The sequence below is a fragment of the Macaca nemestrina genome, chromosome 5 (assembly GCF_043159975.1).
Source record: "Macaca nemestrina isolate mMacNem1 chromosome 5, mMacNem.hap1, whole genome shotgun sequence".
In the NCBI taxonomy this organism is placed as follows: domain Eukaryota; kingdom Metazoa; phylum Chordata; class Mammalia; order Primates; family Cercopithecidae; genus Macaca; species Macaca nemestrina.
Window position 1 is genome coordinate 159,478,587 of NC_092129.1, and position 24,036 is coordinate 159,502,622.

The 24,036-nt window shown below is 43.4% G+C and overlaps 1 protein-coding gene, 1 long non-coding RNA gene and 1 pseudogene across 16 annotated transcripts in view; 1 reads left to right on the top strand and 2 right to left on the bottom strand.

Moving 5' to 3' along the window:
* Positions 1-23,503, bottom strand: LOC139363492 (uncharacterized). Its single transcript, XR_011623967.1, has 3 exons — positions 23,388-23,503; positions 17,211-17,325; positions 1-138 (listed from the first exon to the last, which is right to left on the bottom strand). It is a non-coding gene; the product is annotated as an uncharacterized lncRNA (long non-coding RNA).
* LOC105482635 (KIAA0319 ortholog) overlaps positions 1-24,036 on the top strand; it is a 104,938-nt gene that overhangs the window by 41,882 nt on the left and 39,020 nt on the right. For 7 of the 15 annotated variants that reach the window (XM_071097518.1, XM_071097530.1, XM_071097526.1 and 4 more), the window contains exons 2-5: positions 6,123-6,280; positions 10,738-11,483; positions 18,263-18,455; positions 23,340-23,438. In XM_071097518.1, the coding sequence (XP_070953619.1) occupies positions 6,226-6,280; positions 10,738-11,483; positions 18,263-18,455; positions 23,340-23,438 (1,093 nt within the window). In that variant the 5' untranslated portion in view covers positions 6,123-6,225. Of the gene's footprint in view, positions 1-1,496; positions 1,590-5,013; positions 5,980-6,122; positions 6,281-8,186; positions 8,387-10,737; positions 11,484-18,262; positions 18,456-18,494; positions 18,669-23,339; positions 23,439-24,036 lie in introns of those variants that run through there. The other 8 variants (XM_071097519.1, XM_071097522.1, XM_071097528.1 and 5 more) reach the window with 6 other exon arrangements.
* Positions 7,574-9,357, bottom strand: LOC105482541 (keratin, type II cytoskeletal 8-like; annotated as a pseudogene).

A 24,036-nucleotide genomic window follows, 5' to 3' on the forward strand; every position in this document is an offset into this window, starting at 1 on the left:
GTTGGCTGTCCAGGGCTGGTAGGCAGTCCCGCGTCTTCAAGGACCCAGCTCCTTCCATCTTCCCAGCGCTGGCTTGCTTTCTCAAGGCCTCCGTGTAGTCCTAGATGGCTGCTGTGGCAGCAGACCTTGTATTCTGTTCTAGGCAGCAGGAAGAAGAAAAGATGAGGAGGACAAAAAGAGCTTTCCTCAGAAGTTTTATTCAATAGTTCCTTTTCTGTCTCTTTGACCAGTGTATAATCACATGACCACACTAAGCTGCAAAAGGTGAGGGGTCTGTTAGTTGGGTATTCTGGGGCCCCAGATAATTATGTGTTTTATTACTAAGGAATAAATGGAGAATGTTCACTGAACAGGCAGTCTTTGCCACAGTCACCTTCATCTTATCCTTGAGCCTCATTCTTTGCATCTTTGACCTTCATCCCTCCGTTGTCCGTGTCCTGGCACAGAAAGTGCTCCATCAGTACTTGTTGAATACCTTTCTGTACTTTGCTCATTTCTGGCCCCATCTCTGGGCTCACCCCATTCCCACATCTCATTCATTCTCTGACACCAGTCCTGAGCCTTACCCCATCTCTGAATCAGTGATGTCATCACTATCACCCAAAGAAGGGAAAGAATTCAGCTGGGGTGAGGCTTCTCAGATGGCCTAGGGGTCATGCGTGACCGGAAGCCTAGAGAAGGAATGAGATTGAGGAACAGGATATGGCCAGAAATATCAGGAGTCAGAAATATCCATTCCGGCCAGGTGCAGTGGCTCACACCTATAATCCCAACACTTTGGGAGACCGAGGTGGGCAGATCACTTGAGGTCAAGAGTTCGAGGCCAGCCTGGCCAACATGGCGAAACCCCGTCTCTACTAAAAATACAAAAATGAGCCGGGTATGGTGGTACGCACCTGCAGTCCCAGCTACTTGGGAGGCTGAGGTAGGAGAATCGTTTGAACCTGGGAGGTGGATGTTGCGTGAGCTGAGATTGCACCACTGCACTCCAGCCTAGGCAACAGAGTGAGACTCTGTCTCAAAAAATAAAAAAAAAAAAAAAAAAAAGAAACATCCATTCCAACATCTCTCGGTAATTTTGTTTAAAAACCTGTGTCAGAATGACCATATTAAAATATCTGTCTTCTATAAAAATGAAAACTACAAGTGTATTTTATTAATACAAAGGTAAGATGTGTTCAGTTTAGAAAAAATAGAAAATACGGATCAGAAAAGAAGCAAAAAAGGAAAAGGAAAAAAGCATTTATTATTGTCACCGGTTTTCACCATGGGAGGATGTTTCCTTTCAGATCTTTACATGTATACAATTGACCCATGCAGAGTTTATGGAAGGATATATGGGCTTGTACTATTTATAACATTTTGAACTTGTGAAGCCTTATTTTAAAAGTTCTATTTTGTCACTCGACTCAACTTTACCTTTGATCAAAATTGTTAAAGAGCTTGACAGGCTTTCTATGTAAATTCTTTAAATGTTTTCTTCCCTTTTAATGAAGACAGAAAACTACAGTGAGGTGGGCAGAAGGCAAGCAGCAGGAGAGAGCATGAGTCCGTCAAGAGAACTGGGTCATTCGGAGACTGAATAATAAGTAAGGAAAGTCTTAAGTAATCCAGAGTGGAATGGACGAACTTCACAGAACCATCAAAGAGGGTGGGGGTGCCACAGTGAAAGCTTGAGGTCTTGAGTCTAAAGACTGACTCTGAAACTCAGCTTCCTTTCCTGTAAAATGGGAATGAGAGCTCCTAACTCCTAACAGTTCCTACAAGTAGATCAGATAAGATAATATATGTGAAGCATTATTTAACCCATAAAGTACTAACTAACTATGTATTTAAAAAGCAACACTTGGCCAGGTGCAGTGGCTCATGCCTGTAATCCCAGCACTTTGGGAGGCCAAGGTGGGTGAATCACCTGAGGTCAGGAGTTTGACACCAGCCTGGCCAACGTGGTGAAACCCCATCTCTACTAAAAATACAAAAATTAGCTGGCCATGGTGGTTGGCACCTGTAATCCTAGCTACTCAGGAGACTGAAGCAGGAGAATCACTTGAACCCGGGAGGAAGAGGTTGCTGTGAGCCAAGATCCCGGGAGGAAGAGGTTGCTGTGAGCCAAGATCACACCATTGCACTCCAACCTGGGTGACAAGAGCAAAACTCTGTCCCAAAATAACAAACAAAAACAAAAACAAAAAAGCAACACTTATAAGCTATTAGAACTGAAGGAATTTTGATAACACCTAGTCCATATGTCTTTTAATGTTGAGGAAATGGAGACGCATTGTCTTCTTACATTAATGTACCCCCCAAAAAGAACCTTAAATATGGTATTGAGAAGAGGAAACGCTTTTTATGCTGAGCACCTGTAAAGTTTGCACTGAGATAATGACAATGAATTGCTTTCCAGGTACGATATGGTTGTGAAAGTTGTACCTTGCACAACCAAAGGCATTCATCAAAGGGGCATGGGATTGGGAATTTGGTTTACAGTCCATTTGCCAAACTGTGTTCCTTCAGAGCAGTATCTTCTCTTAGAGCTACCTTTTCTTAATTTGCCTGAAGGAACCATATGGTACGGTGGAGGCCCAATCTTTATCCATGGGATTCTTGACTAATGATCTCTGGCTGATAGCGGTGTTGCTATTCTGGGCCCCAGCACCTTGGGCAGCTGAATAAATGTCATTTCTGGGAGGCCAGTTGCTCTTCTCTTGCCCTTTGGTTAGGGAGTAGTCGATGGCTGCAGATGGAAGATGGCCAGTCTTCCCTTCCACCTCCCATCTCTAACATACTTTCCTCACTGGAAGCAAAGGGAGTTATTGGTGGCAAACTTTGCAGAACCAGGTATTCTTCCTCTAGGGTTTTAGGCATGAATGTTATGAAATGCTTACTGTTTTCTTTCTCCATTTTACCTTATCAAAGCAGGTGTTCTGATGGCCTCGGGTCCATTGTACTGACACAGAGGTGTTACACCCACCTCCTGGCCTTACCTTAGCTCACCTTTGCTCTGGTTCCTTCGTGTCGCTTGGTCTAACTCAGCCCAACTCTGGACCTTAAAGGCCCTTTTCACCTACCCAGGGCATGGCCAGTGATGGTGTTAGGCTAGGCAGCACCTGTGCTCTGTGTGGTCGATGGCAGGCCCCTATGTGCAGTTCAACGGGCGGCACTCTTGTGATTTGAATTGTTCCTCGGTTAAACTCAAAAACAAGGCCTAGAACTTCCAGACACCATCTTAAGAGAATGTTATGTGTTTGATTTTGTTTGCAGGCTCCTTGTCGTTTCCGGTTATTTCCTGCCCCCACTAGGCTGCCACAGAGTTCTTAAATAACTTGACTGGAGACATCTGTAGGGGTGTTTCCCTCTCTTTTTTATCCCTATGACACTTACAAATTTCTAAAAGTACTGCAGTGCTTCTGGAAATGGGTGAGGAAGAGTCTTATCCTTCTATAAGTTTTTATCCACACATCCTCTGCGTGGAGGGAGGAGGAATGAAGGGGTGGGTGGGAAGACTGGTGTGAATTGGAACTAAAATCTAGTTTATCACAGCATACCATCTTGCAACTCACAGCAGGATTCTGACACCACATTAGGAAACCTTATGTAGATTTTTTGAACATTAGCTTGTGTGTTTCCTCCTGGGAGTCTGTGTTATGTATTTGAAATAATAAGCACTTGGAGTGCAGCTCCAAGTCCAGACTGCCTTGTACTGGTTCTTCTACCTTGGGCAAACCAGTTCACTTTTTTGAACCTCAATTGTATCATCTAATGCAGAGATAACAATATGTCTGGGTTGTTGTGAAGATCACACTGAGAAAGTACCAGGCAAAAATGAAGTGCTTATATTAACCAAATTCAATTAAATGTAAGATGCTAATGATTGTATTTAATAAGATGCATGATTATTTTAAATACCAATAAGGAAAAGAATGCTGTCAATTAAGCCAAGATTTATCACTTTCTTCTCACTTAGAATGTTTAAACAAATTGAAAGAAATGGAGGGGGGTGCTTATTTAGGCAGATTTTTATCATAAATCATTCTTGTGCATATGTTAAAAGGAACATATAGCCGGGCGCGGTGGCTCACGCCTGTAATCCCAGCGCTTTGGGAGGCCGAGGCGGGCGGATCACAAGGTCAGGAGATCGAGACCACGGTGAAACCCCGTCTCTACTAAAAATACAAAAAATTAGCCGGGCGCAGTTGTGGGCGCCTGTAGTCCCAGCTACTCGGGAGGCTGAGGCAGGAGAATGGCGTGAACCCGGGAGGCGGAGCTTGCAGTGAGCCGAGATCGCGCCACTGCACTCCAGCCTGGGCGACAGAGCGAGACTCCGTCTCAAAAAAAAAAAAAAAAAAAAAAAAGGAACATATAACTGACACATTAAGGTATTCTTAAATTTTCTTCCTGCCCAATAACTTGTCAGTGCAGTTATTGATACCTGTGGCTTTTCCACATATTGCCTGTGCGCCATCATGAGCTTTGGGGAATGCAGCTTTGGGGGATGCAGCATTTCTTTTTTTTTTGAGACAGTGTCTCACTCTGTCGCCCAGGCTGGAGTGCAGTGGTACAATCTTGGCTCACTGCAAGCTCCGCCTCCTGGGTTCACGCCATTCTCCTGCCTCCGCCTCCAGAGTAGCTGGGACTACAGGCGCCTGCCACCATGCTTGGCTAATTTTTTGTATTTTTAGTAGAGACAGGGTTTCACCGTGTTAGCCAGGATGGTCTTGATCTCCTGACCTCGTGACCCACCTGCCTCGGCCTCCCAAAGTGCTGGGATTACAGGTGTGAGCCACCGCGCCCAGCTGGGATGCAGCATTTCTTAAGAGAGTGCCTCATGTTGTCTTTGGGATGTTCTTCCAAGCCTCTGACTCCAGTTCTGCACAGCTGATGTGCATGCATAAACAATACCATCCACTTCCTGCCTGGCATGTGGCCATCTGCAATTGTAGGACATCCTGATATCAGAAATGGTAAAATGTGAAAATATTTATGTGTTAGAATTTATGAAATATAGGCTGGGCACAATGGCTCACGCCTGTAATCGTTGAGAGGCTGAGATGGGCAGATCACTTGAGGCCAGGAGTTCGAGACCAGCCTGGCCAACATGGCAAAACCCCATCTCTACTAAAAATACAAAAATTAGCCAGGTGTGGTAGTTTGTGCCTGTAGTCCCACCTACTTGGAGGCTGAGGCACAAGAATCACTTGAACCCAGGAGGCAGAGATTGCAGTGAGCCAAGATTGTGCCACTGCACTCTAGCCTGGATGACAGTGCAAGACCCCATCTCAAATATATATATATACACACACATATATATATGAAATACAGTAGTATGATTTATTCCATCATTATTTCATAGTTTTAGCTTTGAGAGCCTGCATATAAAAGCAGACAATGGCCAGAACAAATATAAAATAGAACTTTGACCGACAATCCACAGCCTGGGAAACCAGTCCCTTATCTACAATAAGCAGCCTAGGAAGACAGCCTGCTATAAGTCAGACTTGTAGGAAGCCAGGTTGCTGTCTCTAAAAACAATCCTGAAAGCTAAACAGCAACTTCTGTAACAGTCAGCCCCGAATGACCAGGACTTGATTAATAACTAATGGCTTCCTTAATTTTTATCCCTTCTTCCAACTTTGGACCAGTCAGAGAACGCCAAACATGCCTCCTAACCAATCACGTAGGATGCCCCACTTCTAGTGAGCCGCCTGCAGCGTCCCCTTCCAACAGCCTCCAATTAGAGCACACCTGAGACTTTCCCTTTTTCCACTATAAAGTTTTCCCACTCCTCTGCCTGTCTCTGAGTCTCTGCCAAAGACAAGTGATGGTGGCTGACTGCCTTTCTATAGCAAGCTCTGAATAAATAGCCTTTGCTTTTCTCATTTTGTTGGTCCTCGTTTATTTCCACAGCTTGTAAGGAGAGTAAGCCTGAAATTCTTTGGCTCTTCTCAGGAACTATACTGGCTATTTGAACAAATGCTTTAGGTGGGTGTTTGCCTGGGATGTGGCTCTGTGATGTGACCAGGACAGGCTTCCCACTGACATGAATAAATGATAGAAATAATTTGGGATGTTTCTACATTTACCTATTCTTTTCTTCCTTCCTCTTTTATGTTTTTCCTTTGAAGTTCTTGAGGCCAAGTCTGGCTCCTAAAAAACATCAAAGGAAGCTTGCACCAAACGCTCTGCAGGGCCGCCTCAGAAGCCTGCCATCACCCAGTGTGGTGCAGAATGGCGCCCCCCACAGGTGTGCTCTCTTCATTGCTGCTGCTGGTGACAGTTGCAGGTAGGGAACTACTACCTTGGAGATACCCGTGTTGGGCTTGAGTTTCTTGTCTAGTGTAAGCAACTCAGATCAACCTGAGGTGAAGGTGCTGTTGGTTTGCTTTTCAATAGAATTATTTTACAGGTAAAAGCATGAAAGGCAGACCTCATGCATGAATGGTTTTCTGTAAACAGGAATTTAAGTTTATTATTATCATGACTATTCCATGGGAAAATAAAATCACATTTCACATATACTAGGAAAACTTTATGTTTGTATACTGAAAAGAATTGCATACTAGATCTGGCTGGAAAGGCCAGACTTTCTTTGATCAGAAATCTTTATTTTCATTATACTCAGTTTGCTTTTGGTGGATACACCCATGGCAAAAAATCATTGGTGAGCATCATTTAAGAAGACCCATGACTAGGCTGGGCTGGCTAAGCCCATTTGAGTATACCAAGGATTGAGGGTGGTGATATGGCTAGAAAAAGTGTTTTGTACAGTTTATCAAAATGTAACAAAGCCATAATGAAGATAACCTTGGCAAGACCCTTGTTAAAATGCAATTTCTCATGCCACTCTCCAGGCCTACTGAATCAGAACTCCTAGGGGTGTGGCTCTGGGATCTGGGTTTTCAGCAGCACCTGGAGATGATTCAGAAGCACCCAAATTTTGGGCAGCACCATTTGATATGATGTGAGGGCCACTCCAGAAAGGATGGCCATTGGAAAAGCCCTGTCATGACTTGTGGATCACTTACTCCCCTCCATCCACCCATCTTATCAAACTCATTGCTGCTGAGTGTATAAGACAAAATGTCCCCTTATTTCATCTTTAATATATTCTAGAAAATATCTTCATTAATGTTTTAGATGATGTCATTAATGTTTAGAGACCCATATTTTTTTCCTTGCAAATCTCTACTTTTTCATTCCTTTTTGCCCTTTTCTTATGAGGCGTTCTCCCCTAATTCAAAATATGAATTCCTGAGTTATTGCATCCCAATAAATGTTATTTGCAATTTCCTCATCTTCCTTTTTTTTTTTTTTTTTTTTTTTTTTTTTGGCAGTTGGTAGAACTAGCTGAGGGTTTATTTTGGAAAAAAACCATTGAATTGTTTTGTAGCTGGAGGCATGGGCAAGGGGGATAGGGGATACCTCAGGCAGTGAACTCCCCCGCGGGTGGGCTGAGTGTGAGGGCTGAGCCTCAGGTGGGTCTCCTGTTCCCTATGCTCCCCTGCACAGCGGCCTCCCTAACAAGTTCTGGGGCAGTCACAGGAAGGGGTAGGCTGGGAGGGGCTGCTGTGGCCATTCACTTGGACAGAACATCAGAGGATTCAGACACCAGCTTCCTATCATGAATCTCGATCTTCTTCACAACCATGGCCCCGAAGGAGTTAGTGCCACTGAAGGAGCTGGAGCACCCACCAGAGCCAAAGCTGGAGCCCAGGCTGTAGCTGAGACCAGGGTTTGTGAGGCCCCCATAGGCCGAGCTCAGCTCACCTGAGTAGCCACTGGTGGTCTTCATATGGATACTCACGTTCTGCATCCCAGACTCCAGCCGGCTCTCCTCGCCCTCCAGCACCTTCCTGTAGGTGACAATCTTGATGTCCAGGGCTGGCTTGATGATCATCAGCTCCTCGTATTCATGCAGCTGCTGCGCCATGTCCTGCATGGCCCACTGCAGGGTGGCCTCCAACTCGGACAGCTTGGCATTGGCATCCTTAATGGCCAGCTCCCCATGCTGCTCGGCATCCACAATGGTGGCCTCTAGAGAAACCCTCTGGCCTTTGAGGCCCTCAGTCTCAGTCTGGAGCCAGCCGATGTTCTGATTCATCTCAGAGATCTCCGTCTTTGTATGATGCAGGTCATCCCTGTGCTTCCCAGCCAGAGCCTGCAGCTCCTCATACTTGACCTGGTGCAGGCTCTCAGCCCCGGCCTGGCTGCGGTTGGTGATCTCCTTATACTGGGCCTTGACCTCAGCAGTAATGCTGTCCATGTCCAGAGAGCAGCTGTTGTCCATGGATAGCACCACAGATGTGTCTGAGATCTGGGACTGCAGCTCCCGGATCTCTTCTTCATACAGCTGCCTGAGGAGGTTGATCTCGTTGTTCTGCCCTTCCAGGTGAGACTCCTCCAGCTCTACCTTGTTCATGTAAGCTTTATCCACATGCTTCTTGATGAGGACAAATTCATTCTCTGTCGCTAAAATTTATTTGTTGATTTATTTATTTATTTTTGAGATGGAGTCTCACTCTCACCCAGGCTGGAGTGCTATGGCAAGATCTCACTGCAACCTCTGCCTCCTGGGTTCAAGCAATTCTCCTGCCTCAGCTTCCCGAGTAGCTGGAATTACAGGCATCTGCCACTATGCCCAGCTAATTTTTGTGTCTTTAGTAGAGACAGGGTTTCACCATGTTGGTCAGGCTGGTCTCAAACTCCTGTCCTCAGGTGATCCACCCACCTCAGCCTCCCAAATTGTTCGGATTACAGATGTGAGCCACTGTCCCCAGCCTTCTGTAAAATTATTGATCTTGTCCTTGTACGTGTTCTTGAAATCCCCCACTAGCCCTGGGGTGTTGCCAAACTCGGCCTCCAGCTTCAGCTTTTCCTGGCCCAGCATGTCCAGCTGCTGCTGAAGGTTGATGTAGCAGTCAAACATGTGGTCCACATTCATCCGAACTGTCTTCTGCTGCTACAGGAGGCTCCAGTTGGTCTCCAGCACCTTGTTCTGTTGCTCCAGGAACCATACCTTGTTGTAAAGGAGGCAAACTTGTTGATGGTCTTGATCTGCTCCTTCTCCTGGGTGCACATGGCCTGGATGTTGGCGTCCACCTCCAGCTTAAGGGGGCTCAGCAGGCTCTAGTTGACTGTGACGGCTGTGATGCCCTCCATACCACTCGTCCCACCATAGCCTCCACCCAGATCCATACTGGTGCCCAAGCCACCTTGGAAGCTGCTGCTGCTGCCTACTCAAGAGAAGCTCAAGGAGCTGATGCTGGCACCAGACCAGCTTGTGTAGGAGTGGCTGCTGAAGGCCCAGGGGCCAGAAGTAGACACCTTGTAGGACTTATGGGCCACCTTGATGGACATGGTGGAGGCAAGAGGACTGAACCAGGTGGAGATTCAAGAAGGTGCACATGCTTCTATGTGCTTTTTTTTTTGAGATAGGGTCTTGCTCTGTCACCCGGGCTGGAGTGCAGTGGTGCCATCATGGCTCACTACAACCTCAACCTCCTGGGCTTAAGCAATCCTCCCACATTGGCCTCACAAAGTGCTGGGATTACAGGTGTGAACCATCACACTCAGCCTTCACACTCAGCCTTCTCTATCTTTTTTACCTTTGTAAAGGCTCAACAGTGATTTTATTAATTTGTTAACAATCATCAAGTAACTAGTATACCCACAGATTGGGCTAGGATTTATAGAGCACACAAACATGGGCGACAGGTTCCCTGGTCTCCAGTCTGATCGTTCTTGAAGAGCTTTCTAGAGTGTGTCTAATAGATTCTGAAGTAATTCTGGCAACTTGGACCAAATGAAGAATGATTTAGTTGTTGGGAGCCTTGCCTTCTCAAACTTTATTTGGCATTAAGATCTTTGCTTTTAACGTACGTATATCGAAACAGCCCCCATTCAGGTGATCTTTTGCAGAACAAAGGAACGGCGCACCCCAGAGGTGTGCCAAGGAATCCACCACCTCCAGCCACACTGAAAGCTGCCCTAAGCTTTGAGTTGAAGGCTCCTGCCTTACAAAGGTCTCCTTGCCTCCTTGTGACAGTTTGCTTCCCTGTCCATTTATCCAGCATCAAGATAGCCTGCGAGACTTAAAATCAATTAACAATAAAACAAAGACATGATGCTATTTTGTAAAGTAAACATGTATAACTGAATTTTATATCAGGAGCAAAATATTATAAATAATATAAATATAATGTAGAAGACTATTTCTGTTAAGTAAATGGAGTGAAACTATATGAAAAAAGAACAAATGGATGGAAGGGTGCATGGATAGGTGTAAGAATCTGGATGGATGAGTGGGTGGATGGGTGGAGGGATGGAGTGATGGATGGGTGAGTGGAAAGGTAGAAGAATGGAAAGATGGATGGATGGATGGGAGGATGGATGCATGGATAGATGGATGGAAAAGTAGAAGGGTAGATGGATGGATATGTGGGTGAAAGGATGGATAGACAGATGGGTAGAAAGGCGGAAAGATAGGAGGAAAGATGGATGGGTGGATGAATGGAAGGATGAGTGGATGGAAGATGAATGAGTGGGTGGGAAGGTAGGAGAATGAATGTATGGATGGATGGTTTGATGGATTGCTGTGATCTTTCTGTGGAAAATGCCGATTGTTTATTTGCTTGCCAGACTGGCCAGGGATTGAGAAGACTCCCTTTTCCTAGTTTCTTAAGCTGGAGGTGCTTCCCTGTATATGCCTTTCTCCTTCATTAGAAACTACTTTGTTTACAGGTTGTGCCTGTAAGCAGTGCAGCGAGGGGAGGACGTATTCCAATGCAGTCATTTCACCTAACTTGGAAACCACCAGAATCATGCGGGTGTCTCACACCTTCCCTGTCGTAGACTGCACAGCCGCTTGCTGTGACCTGTCCAGCTGTGACCTGGCCTGGTGGTTCGAGGGCCACTGCTACCTGGTGAGCTGCCCCCACAAAGAGAACTGTGAGCCCAAGAAGATGGGCCCCATCAGGTCTTATCTCACTTTTGTGCTCAGGCCTGTTCAGAGGCCTGCACAGCTGCTGGACTATGGGGACATGATGCTGAACAGGGGCTCCCCCTCAGGGATCTGGGGGGACTCACCTGAGGATATCAGAAAGGACTTACCCTTTCTAGGCAAAGATTGGGGACTAGGGGAGATGTCTGAGTACTCAGATGACTACCGGGAGCTGGAGAAGGACCTCTTGCAACCCAATGGCAAGCAGGAGCCCAGAGGGAGTGCCGAGTACATGGACTGGGGCCTACTGCCAGGCAGCGAGGGGGGCTTCAACTCCTCTGTTGGAGACAGCCCTGAGGTGCCAGCGGAGACACAGCAGGACCCTGAGCTCCATTACCTGAATGAGTCAGCTTCAACCCCTGCCCCAAAACTCCCTGAGAGAAGTGTGTTGCTTCCCTTGCTGACTACCCCATCTTCAGGAGAACTGTTGGAGAAAGAAAAGGCTTCTCAGCTCCAGGAACAATCCAGCAACAGCTCTGGAAAAGAGGTGGGTGTGTTCAGGATGTGCTTGGGGGTGGGATGGGCTGAGTGGGGCAGAGCGCAGGAGGGGCTGAATTTCAGGAGCCAGGCACTCATTCAGGCTGTGTGAGCTTAAGGAGGTTCCTCCTAAGGGCACCTATCTCAGGTGGTGGCGGGAAAGATGACTGTCTCTCAGAGATTTCTAGGAAGCAGAACATCTCATTCCTTTGCTATGCCTCCATGGCCAGGCTGTTAAAAAGAACAAATAGTTCTGCCTTCACAAGTCAGCCAGCTCATGAAGACTTAAGCCCTTCTCCCTAGAAATGCCTCTAGCAATTTTTTTTTTTTTTTTTTTTTTTTTTGAGACAGAGTCTCACTCTGTAGCCCAGGCTGGAGTGCAGTGGTGTGATCTCAGCTCACTGCAAGCTCCACCTTCCGGGTTCACACCATTCTTCTGCCTCAGCTTCCCGAGTAGCTGGGACTACAGGTGCCTGCCACCACGCCCAGCTAATATTTTTGTATTTTTAGTAGAGATGGGGTTTCACCATGTTAGCCAGGATGGTCTAGATCTCCTGACCTCATGATCCACCCGCCTTGGCCTCCCAAAGTGCTGGGATTACAGGTGTGAGATACCACGCCTGGAGACTCTAGCAATATTTAAAGCAAAGGGAGATGGTATAGAAGTCCCTGGAGCCAGCGCATATACCCAGGGGCTTTGAAAATCCACCCTAGTAGGTTTCTTCAAGACTGAACAGGTGCTTTGGCTGCTAGAAACTCCACGTGGCATCATGAACAGTTGGATAGGATGAGAGAGATATGAAGGAGAGAACTTAAGCATCATAAAATGTTCCATGAAAAAACTCAGGTGAAAAAAGAATGAGGGTCACTGCAGTGGAGCGATTTCAAAAGCAGGTGGAAAGCTGAGTGTTAATGGCAGGAGGTCTGGGAGACAGACAATGAGAACTGTGTGGTGAGGAGAGGGTAGTTGGAGAGCTCGGAGGCTGCTTGTTTGGAAACTGGTCAGGACTTGAGAATGTGATGAGCATGTTGATCAGAGGAAGCTGAGTATAGGTCAAATAAAGTAAAAAAAAAAAAAAAAAAAAAAAGCTGGGAGTACTTTAAGAATTTTTTAAAGGAGGTTTCCTTTTTTAAATTCCAGTGCTTATGTTAGAATAAGTTAGGAATGCTGGATTGAATTGACTATACATTATAATCTCAACCATGAAAAATGTTTAAAAAGGTCTAGAAGTCATTTTTTTTTTTTTTTCTTTTTTTTGAGACAGAATCTTGCTCTGTCACCCAGGCTGGAGTGCAGTGGCACGATCTCGGCTCACTGCAACCTCCGCCTCCCAGGTTCAAGCGATTCTTCTGCCTCAGCCTTCCAGGTAGCTGGGACTACAGGTGTGCAACACCATGCCTGGCTAATTTTTGTATTTTTTAGTAGAGATGGATTTTCACTATGTTGGCCAAGATGGCCTCGAACTCCTGACCTCAAATGATACACCCGCCTTGGCCTCCTAAAGTGTTGGGATTACAGGCATGAGCCACCGTGCCCAGCCAAGATTTAATCAGAAGGTTTTTTTCTGCTTATATTTTTCTGAATTTTGAAGTGTCTATATTTTTCTGTACTTATAATTGGATTAAAATGAAAAAACTTCCTTTTTTTTTTTTTTTTTTTTTTTTTTGAGATAGAGTCTCACTCTGTCACCCAGGCTGGAGTGCAGTGGCTGATCTCGGCTTACTGCAACCTCTGCTGCCCAGGTTCAAGTGATTCTCCTGCCTCAGCTTCCTGAGTAGCTGAGATTACAGGCACCTGCCACCATGCCTGGCTAATTTTTGTATTTTTAGTAGAGATGGGCTTTCACCATATTGGTCAGGCTGGTTTTGAATTCCTGACCTCATGATCCACCTGCCTCTGCCTCCCAAAGTGCTGGGATTACAGGCGTGAGCCACTATGCCTGTCCTGAAAACACTTTCAATTTCAATTTTAATTAAAATAATTAAAAGTAATCTGAAAGTATTAGAGATTAACCATGTTCTTTATTCATATCAGTAAATGTTAATATAATACCCTCTTTTATATTGCCAAGTCATTTACTTCCTGGTTTATACAGATGGAACTCTCTGAAATTAAGCTCTATTAAAAATCTTTTGGCTCATTAGTTCTTTGAGGTTGGTTTTGTTAAAAGATAACTATTCAAATAGGTGAAATTGTGAATTGTTTAGATATAAAATGAACATGTGTTAGAGATTTTATTCTACTCATTAATCACTGAAGGAACTAGATTATAATTATCCTACAAGAAAACCTGAAGAAAAGGCACATTCATAGGTTAAAAAATATATTGAAATGAGTGTGCAAATAGAGGCAAAACTGGGTTTCCAGTGAGGAAAGGAGGGAGTTCAGTTGAAACTCTAGCAGACAGGAGAATTTACATGTCTATAGACAATAATTATTTTACATTTTTATCATTTTTATAACCTATAACTTATAGAGTTGTAAAAATAGCTCAAATACAAGAACGACTAGCGTCAGATAACCTGGAGGGGTATCCAGTAGATAATGTTTTTTATTTATTTTTATCTTCTTTTAATTTTTTGAGACAGGGTCTTACTTTGTCACCCAGGCTGGAGTGGAGCGGCATCATCTCAGCTCACTGCAGCCTCGACCTCCTGGGCTCAAGCAGTCCTCCCAACTCAGCCCCACAAGGTAGCTGGGACTACAGGCACGTGCCGCCATACCCAGCTGATTTTTATATTTTTGGTAGAGATGGGATTTTGCCATGTTGCCCAGGCTGGTCTCAAACTCCTGAGCTCAAGCGATCTGCCTGCCTTGGCCTCCCAAAATGCTAGGATTACATATGTGAGCCACCTTGCCCCACCGATAACATGCTGCTTTCCACTGAAATACAAAGTTTCCTCTAAAGTACATTAGATTTGTAGACAATCTCTGAGTAACTGTTCATAAAAATTAGATGCATAGCATAATAAGAAATCATTTACTCAAGCCCAATACACTGCGCACAACTGTTATCCCAATTACTTGGGAGGTGGAGGTAGGAGAATTGCTTGAACCTACAAGTTAGAGACCAGCCTGGGCAACACAGTGAGAACCCATCTCTTAAAAAGAAAAGAAACATTATTTCATTCTGATGCAGTGCAAAGTTTGGAATTGATGACAGAAACTAAGATCTCTACTCTCACCAAAAAAATATGTAAAATAGTTCAATTAGGTAAAGGTATCTAGAAAATTCAGTGGGGAAAGAATAGTATTTTCAACAAATGGTGTTAGGACAACTGGATATTTACATGCAAAAGAACGAATTTAGACCCCTATCTCATACCTTATTTTTAAAAAATTAACTCAAAATGGACCAACGATCTCAATATATGAGTTAAAACTATAAAAGACATGGAAGAAAACTCCGCATAAATCTTTGTAAACTTAGGCTAGGCAAGTATTTCTTAGTACATCAAAAGCATAGCAATAAAATAGAAAAATGGTAAATTTGAATTAATCAAAAGTAAAAACTTTTGTATTTCAGATGACGACATCAAAAAAGTAAAGCTTTCTTGAGGGAATAAATAAATATGCTATAAAATGGGATAAATATACCATAAATATTGTATACTGAATATATAAATAACTCTTACGACTTACTAATAAAAAGACAACCCAACTCAAACATGGGCAAAGGATCTGAATAGAATTTCTCCAAAGATCGTAGAAGAATGGCCAAGAAGCACATGAAAAGATGCTCAGCACCATTAATCTTTAGGGAAATGCAAGTCAAAACCACAATGAGATACCACTTCACATCTCCTAGATGGCTAGAATAAAAACTTAAAACAGATAATAAGTGTTAGTAAGGATGCAGAGAAATTGGAACTCTCATACACTGCTGGTGGGAATGTGAGATGTTGCAGCCACTTTGGTTTGTTTTTGTTTTTTGTTTTTTGAGAGACAGGGTCTTGTTCCGCACCCAGGTCAAAATGCCGCGGTGCAGCATGGCTTACTGCAGACTTAAACTCCTGGGCTCCAGTGATTCTGTCACCTCAGCCTCCGGAGTAGCTGGGACCACAATGCCCAGCTAATTTTTTTATTTTTATTTTTGTAGAGATAGAGTCTCACCCTGTTGCCCAGCCTGGTCTCAAACTCCTGGGCTTAAAGAATCCTCCTGCTTTGGCCTCCTAAAATGCTGGGATTATAGGTGTGAACAATTATGGCTGGCCCCAGTGCAGCTGTTTTGGAAGATAGTCTTGCATTTCCTCAAAATGTTAAATGCAGAGTTACCATATGACCCAGGAATTCCACTTTTGGGTATTTACACAAGAGAAAGAAAACATGTCCATATAGAAACTTGTACATGAATATTTATAACAGTACTATGCATAAAATAGTGCTGTCGAATAGGACATCTAGGAAAAATAAATCAAGATCAGATTTGTAGAGGATAAAGGACATTTTTTTGCAACTGTGTTTTCCAGTGGACAAGACTAGAGAAATCACCTAAAACAAGTCGTTTTAAAATAAATGAGTAGAGAACATAGAAACAAGAGCCATTTGAAACTTTTACTGATGAGGCCCAGGTTAACTTGAAGGCTGAAATGGGTGATGCCGTGCTCATGGCTTCCCATAGAGGATTCATTTTTCTTTGGAGGGGTTTGTCAGAGAGGACCTTGTGTCCTGATGACTTAGTGAGGAGTTCTGTGCTGGAGGTTGGGGGTGGATTTCTGAATAGTGAAGGGAAGAATCGGCATGTGATTCCAGCCTGAAGAGGCAGCATGGTGGAAAAGTGAATGTTTTAGAGAAGAGCAGGATGAGGGTTTTCTTCCCCTTCAGCCATTTCTGGCTTAGTGACCTTGGCCCAAAGTGCCTTAATTTCTTTGACCACTGTCTACCTTCATTCTTTATTTCAACTTGGCAATAATTTTTCAGGACTTGATAAAACTAAAAAAAAAAAAAAAAAATTCAATTCAATTCATCCTATGGGATTTGCAAAGACCCCAGTATAAAATGTTATGGACACATAACATTACTGCAGCCCTGGTTTGCAGTAATTCTGAATTTCATGCTATTCTTAGAGAGCACAGATTCAATGAACAGCTTAATCCGTAGCACTCACTTCACAAATCTGGATACCTGAAAATTCAATTCAATTAAACATCTTTAAATCATATAGTAGACCCACTACCTGATTTTTAAAATGTTGGTCAATTGGTTTCCCTTAGTTTGATCAATACAGCTTAATTTCATCATTTCGTCTTTTTTTTTTTTTTTTTTTTTTTTTTGCCCTGGTTCTGGAAATTTAGTTGCAGAAGGTTTCACCAGTTGCCTAGCAGATATCTGGAACCCAGTGGGGGCTCAGTTACTATTAGTAGTGATATAAATGATCACACTTCCAAGCACAAAATGTATGCCATATCCTTACTGACTTTTCTCAACTGTAGAAAAGAGTAGTTGTTTTTTCAATTAGCACCAATGGCCCCCTCTCTGATTTACATTTGAATTATAGCTTTTCTTTCTGTGGGTTTCTCACTGTGCATGGCCCCTGTGGGTCTTCTATATTCTTAGTCTAAGAGTTTTACTTTCCTGGCCCCACACAGTTACTGACTAAAAGTCTCAGAAGATATTTTATTATCATGATATGAGACTTCGGCACAAACTGTTTAGTTCAAAAACTTTAACTTGGCTAATTCTGTAACTTTAAGTTATCGTTATACACAATGAATAAAATGAATAAAGATGACTTACTCTAGAAGCCTGTTTACTATTGAATTATTTGATTGTCTTCAATTGTTGCTTTAATGGTTGTCTTAGCTTGTGCTGCTGTGACAAAATACCATTGTAGTAGTCCATTCTTACACTGCTGTAAAGACATATCCAAGACTGGTTAATTAATAAAGGAAAGAGGTTTAATTAACTCACAGTTCCGCATGGCTGGGGAGGCCCCAGGGAACTTACAGTCATGGCAGCAGGTAAGAGAGCAAGCAGGGGAAATGCCAGATGCTTATAAAACCACCAGATCTCGTGAGAACTCAATATCACAAGAACAGCATGGAGGAAACCGTTCCCATGATCCAGTTACCTCCATCTGGTCTCTCCCTTGATACGTGGGGATTATTATTCAAGATGAGATTTGGGTGGGGGCACAAAGCCTAGCCATACCAACCATGAACTGGGTGGCTTAAACAACAGACATTTATATCTCACAGTACTACAGTTTGGAGGTCTGAGATCAGGATGCCAGCAGGGTTGGGTTCTTGGTGAGGGTTTCGTGATTTATAGGTAGTCATCTTTTTGCTGTGTCCTTAAAAGGAGGAAAGAGAACTAGCTAGCTCTCTCTCCTCTACGTGTAAGGGCACCATTCCTATTTATGAAGGCTTTACCCTCATAATCTAATTACTTCCCAAAGGCCCTACCTCCAAATACTATCACATTGAGGGTTAGGATTTCAACAAATGAATTTTGGGGGATGGAAGGAGGTGTGGGGCAGAAACATTCAGTCCATTGAACTCATCAGTTTAGGGGCTACTATAATTACTTTCTCATTCTTTGAGTGTTTGTGTATGTTCACCTATACTAATTGTCCAACCCACAGTTGCCTTATATTTCTAATAGACAGCAAAGAGAGTGCTTGAGAGAGATGGTCTAGAGTTCCAGAGTTTTGCAATATTATTCATGGTTTTTCAAAGATTACTGAAGCTAATTTATGAAAAAGGTTGGTAACACTGAGTTGCTTGAAGAGTTGAACTGTTTTTTTTTTTTTTTTTAATAACAATTTATCCTTGTAATTGATCCCATAGGTTCTAATGCCTTCCCATAGTCTTCCTCCAGCAAGCCTGGAGCTCAGCTCAGCCACCGTGGAGAAAAGCCCAGTGCTCACAGTCACCCTGGGGAGTACAGAGCACAGCATCCCAACACCTCCCACTAGCACAGCCCCCTCTGGGTCCACCCCATCTGAGCTACCCATATCTCCTACCACTGCTCCCAGGACAGGTAACTTTTAAAAAATACAATTTCAAGAAATGTACTGAAGATAGGCTGTAGAATTTGGTAGTGACAACTTTTAAAGTTTACTCATTCCCTCCAGGCACATTTTTGAGCATCTATCATGTGCCAGAAACAGTTCTGCATACTGGGAATAAAAAGATGAATAAGACATTGTCTTTTCCCTCAGGGACTCCATAGTCCAAGAGAGGAGACTGACAGGTAAAGAGGTGGTTCTGATACAATATGGTAAGTGCTGTGAGAGGTTGCTGTGGGAGCAAAGGGGCACCCTGATCCACTAGGAGGGTCCAGGGATGCCTTTCCAGAGGAGACGATGCTAGGATATAGTGAGCCAGCAAAGATGGCATTGGTCTGTTGTTCAGGTGGAGGGAGCAACATGTGTAATAACAATAGTGATCATTGTATCTACTGAGCACTTACAGAGTGCCAGGCAATATGCTCAGTGCTTCCCAACCATCATCTCTCATTCATTGCCTGTGCAAGAATACAGAAGTACAAGAGCTCCTGGGACATTTCGGAAGAACTGTAAGGAATTCAGTATGGCTGGAACTGGATTGGTAAGCAGGACAATAACTGGAAAGATCGTGTATTTTGTGCTAAAGATTCTGCACTTTACTGGATGGGTATAGAGAATCCCTGAATGGTTTTAAGCAGGAAAGCAAAATGATCAGATTGGTATTAAGAAATAGTGTGGGATGAGCTCGGTGGCTCACACCTGTAATCCCAGCCCTTTGGGAAGCCCAGGCAAGTAGATCATGAGGTCAGGAGTTCGAGACCAGCCTGGCCAACATGGTGAAACCCCATCTCTACTGAAAATACAAAACAATTAGCTGGGCATGGTGGCACACACCTGTAATCCCAGCTACTTGGGAGGTTGAGGCAGGAGAATTGCTTGAACCTGGGAGGCAGAGGTTGCAGTTAGCCGAGATCACTCTACTGCACTCCAGCCTGGGCAACAGAGCAAGACTGTCTTGAAAAAACTAAAAAACGAATAAAAAGAGGCTGGGCGCAGTGGCTCATGCCTGTAATCCCAGCACTTTGGGAGGCTGAGGTGGGAGGATCCTGAGGTCAGGAGATCGAGACCATCCTGGCTAACACGGTAAAACCCCATCTCTACTAAAAATACAAAAAATTAGCCAGACATGGTGGTGGGTGCCTGTAGTCCCAGTTACTCGGGAGGCTGAGGCAGGAGAATGGCGTGAACCCGGGAGGTGGAGCTTGCAGTGAGCTGAGATCGCGCCACTGCACTCCAGCCTGGGCGACAGAGCAAGACTCCATCCCAAGAAAAAAAAACAAAAGGGAAAAAAAAGAAAATAGTGTGGAGTTGACTAGAGGCAACAAGATCCATGAAAAGGCTATGGTGAGTGATTACAGAGATGGAGGGAAGGAACCAGATTTAGGAGACTGGAAGGGAGCAGATTCACAAGGATTTGATGAGTGATTGAATGAATGTAAGGATGTAAAGGAAGAGGACGCTAAGACATATGAAAATACAGAATTAAAATTAGATGAGCGGTTGGGCTGAAGATAAAGGATTGCAAGTCATCAGTGTGGAGGTGATAGTTGGAGACATGGGGAACATGGGAGATCATCCAGGGAGAGAGGGGGGTGAGCTGAGGAGAGGCCTGAGGACTGGAACTTTGGGGACATCATTATATAAGGAGCTGGAAGTGCAGAAGGAGCCTGCAAAACTGATTGGGCAGTTGTGCCAGAGAGGTGGGAGATAAAGAGGAAAGCTAGAGGGAGAGAGTTCTATCGAGGAGGAGGGAATAATTTTCCATCTACCCTTCTAAGTTCCAGGCTAGTGCCCCTGTAACAAAAGATAGATTCACAAGAGAAAACAAAAAACAAAAAACAAGTTTATAGCTACATCTTACCTACATGTGGGAGATACCCAGGGAAATAAGGAAATCTCAAAGAGGTTTTATTACATTATATAAGCTTATATAAGCCTGGAACTCTGGCTTATATAGCATCTTGAATTAAAACAAGGAAAGAAGATAGTGGGGAAGGCAATTGGCCAAAGGTGCCCAGAATAAGCAAAGTAAGCAAGAGTGAGGTTTATCATGCAGATTTGTCAGGACCTTCTCTATTGATGTGGATCTCTCGAAATTTAGTCACCCTTCTCTTCCCAGTATAGAAGGAGAGATACCCTTACAAATGGAGATTTCCTTTATAGATATAAATTTCTCTTACAAAGGAGCAACTTGTACTCTGTTTTCAGAGCTCCTCTTGGTCTGGTGTTTCTTTAAAAAACAAAAAAACAAAAACAAAAAAACACAGAGCTCAAAATAATCCTTATATAATATAGTTGCAATGGCATATTCTAGTTTCTTATAGTCTGTGAACCAGAAGTATATGAGACAGGTCTCAATCAATTTAGAAAGTTTATTTTGCCAAGGTTAAGGACTCACCAGTGACACAGCCTCAGGAGGTCCTGATGACATGTACCCCAAGGTGGTCAGGGTACAGCTTGGTTTTTTTTTGTTTTGAGATGGCGTCTTGCTTTGTGGCCAGGCTGGAGTACAGTGGCGTGACCTTGGCTCACTGCAGCCTCTGCCTCCGAGGTTCAAGCGATTTGCCTACCTCAGCTTCCTAAGTAGCTGGGATTACAGGCACCCACTACCATGCCCGGCTAATTTTTATATTTTTAGTAGAGACGGGGTTTCTCTGTGTTGGCCAGCCTGGTCTCGAACTTCTGACTTCAAGTGATCCACCTGCGTCAGCCTCCCAAAGTACTGGGATTACAGGTGTGAGCCACTGTGCCTGGCCACCTTGGTTTTATACATTTTAGGGAGACATAAGACATCAATCAGTGTGTGTGAGATGTACATTGGTTCAGTCCAGAAAGGCATGACAACTGGAAGGGGGTCTTTCAGGTCACAGGTAGATAAGAGACAAATATTGCATTGAGTCTTTGATCAGTCTTTCACTGAATACACAATTTACTTGTGAGAGGGGGTAGAGGAATAGTCACTTATGCCTTGTCTGGCTCAGTGAATGTGTATTTTTTCGTAAACAATAGGGCAGAGGAAGCAATTAGATATGCATTTGTCTCAGGTGAGCAGAGGGATGACTGAGCTCTGTCCTTTTCCCCACCCCCTGCACCTGTAAAGATAAGCTATTGATTTACACTGCCAGGGTGAAATTCCACAAAACTGTTTTAGGGCAAGGATCTTGAGGCCCACAAGGAATTTCTTTGTGGGCAAATTATAAGGGAGGCATGTAGCTTTTTTTTTTTTTTTTTTTTTAAATCTTTGTATGTATTTGTTTAGGAATACAATGAGGTGCAGGTTTGCCTGACACAGTTCCCAGCTTGACTTTTCCCTTTGGCTTAGTGATTTGGGGGTCCCGAGATTTATTTCCCTTTCACAAATCATATTTTGGGGTGGCATGTTGTGGTCTCCTGTAGTTCCAAAAATGAAGACGTATCAAAGCTCCATGTGTTGCAGAGGTCATGGTGAGGATTGCAAAGCTTCCATTAGATTTTCCAATAAGGAAGCTATTAGAATATACAAGACCTAAGGGTCATGTTTCCTGAGCTTTTCTGTGGGCAATGTATTTTGGAGATTACTCTCTCTAACTTTTGTATTTACTTTGATCCTGAGCTTCCACAGAGAGAAAGATAATAGTGGAAGAGAAGCTGTGTAGTATACGGAAAAAGAAACTGGCCTGGGAGTTTGGTCCAGGATCTTTGCATTTTAATAGAACCTACTGCATACAGTTGTAATGAGGATTAAATGAACTGATCATTTTAAAGCCCTTGGGGCAATGCCTAGCACACTTTAATCTGATATATAAGTGTTTGTTGAAATACATACATTTAAATTAATTAAATATTGGTGGACCTATTGCTAATTACCATACAGCTTTGGACAACTTTGCTTTTCTAGGATTTAATTTCCCCGTCTACAACATGATAGGTTTGGGTCAATGTCCTTTCTAGGTCTACAGTTGCTGACTTTCAGGATAAAGAGTTAGTGAAAATGACAAGAGAGGAGCCAGCAAAGCCACTGAGAGCCCCTGCAGCTGATCTAGGAGGCACTCGAGGGACTGAGGACTGAGAGGTGGGGAGTGGATTAAATGAACAACCTGTCTGACATCTCCTCACAGCTGATCCCTCTGGAGAGCACCCAGCTTTTTTTAAAAATCTGCTTTTCTCTGTGTGGTGTCTGGACATGTCACAATATATTTTACAAGTGAAACTAATGTCCAATGGAGTCAAACCGATAGAATTTATGAATATATCAATGTAATCTGGTTATAGAGAAAGTAAACAAGTATTGTTCTGAATGTTTACTTGGTGGCTAAGCACTTTTGATAAGACTTAATGTTCCTGCTGCTTAAGTTAAAATAGGCTTTTTATATTGAGGGACTGGATTTTGTCTTGGAAAGGTTCCAAATACAAGGTCATTAGCAGTAATTCATGAGGCTACTATCAGAACTGAGTGGAGTGTGACTAATGAGACAGAAACACTTAGGATTACACTCAATCTTTTTATAACTAAAAATAGCTCACACCAGGGAGTTAAGAAAAGCTGGTAGCAAGGGAGAAAATGGACCCAATCCACAATTGCGTGAAACCTGTTTCACGCAACTCTTGTCACCCAATACATTGCTCAGTCAATTTGAATCATTATTTTTGTCACAGTGCCAACTCACATTTGTGATTTAAAACCCTGCACTATAATACAGTGTGCAGTTCAATTTCTAGCCAGAAGAAGAACGTGCCTTAGCTAAAATCTTACGAAGAACTATTGCAAAAACATATGCTATTTTAATGTATGGATACTAAAAACAGATCTAGTGTAGAGCAGTAATGTAACAAATTATATTATACAATTACATGTATTATTTCTAATTAACTTTTAGTGAAAGAACTTATGGTATCGGCTGGAGATAACCTAATTATAACTTTACCCGACAATGAAGTTGAACTGAAGGCCTTTGTTGTGCCAGCGCCACCTGCAGGTGAGAGTTTAACCTTCCTTCCTGACCGCTAGGAACTGGAGTGTTCTTCCCTAGCAGGTCCTTACAGACTATTTACAATGCCGATTCTTTTTCACAACGTTGCACAACGTCACAAACAAAGGTGGAAGACAAGGCTTTGATTATCCTTAAGCATCAAAATTTGTTGAAATAGTTTAAAATGGAGTAAGAATCTAGGAAATTAAGTACAGTATGTATCATTTAATTGATCAGGATGGAAAGTCATACATTTCTGATGATACAAAGCAGATCAGGAGAGGTTGCCATGTACCAGTTCTTGACCTGTGATAACCCATAGAACCTGGGAAGATTCCACCGGGCTGAGAGGGAAGTGGCGTGCACCCATAGGTTTGTTTGCAGATACTGTGGCGTTGACAATCACGGCTCTGAGGTTCTCAGGATGCCTCACACTAGCTGCTCAAAAAATTTTATTCAAAATGCTCTTTCTTCTACTTGTCCAGTGCTCTACCATTCAGTAAGCATTTGACCTGGGACTTGTGGCCTGTCAAATGCATTGTTCTTAAGGTGTTTGACTATTTCTCATTTGGCTTAGTTCCTTAATTCATTTTTTTCTCCATCA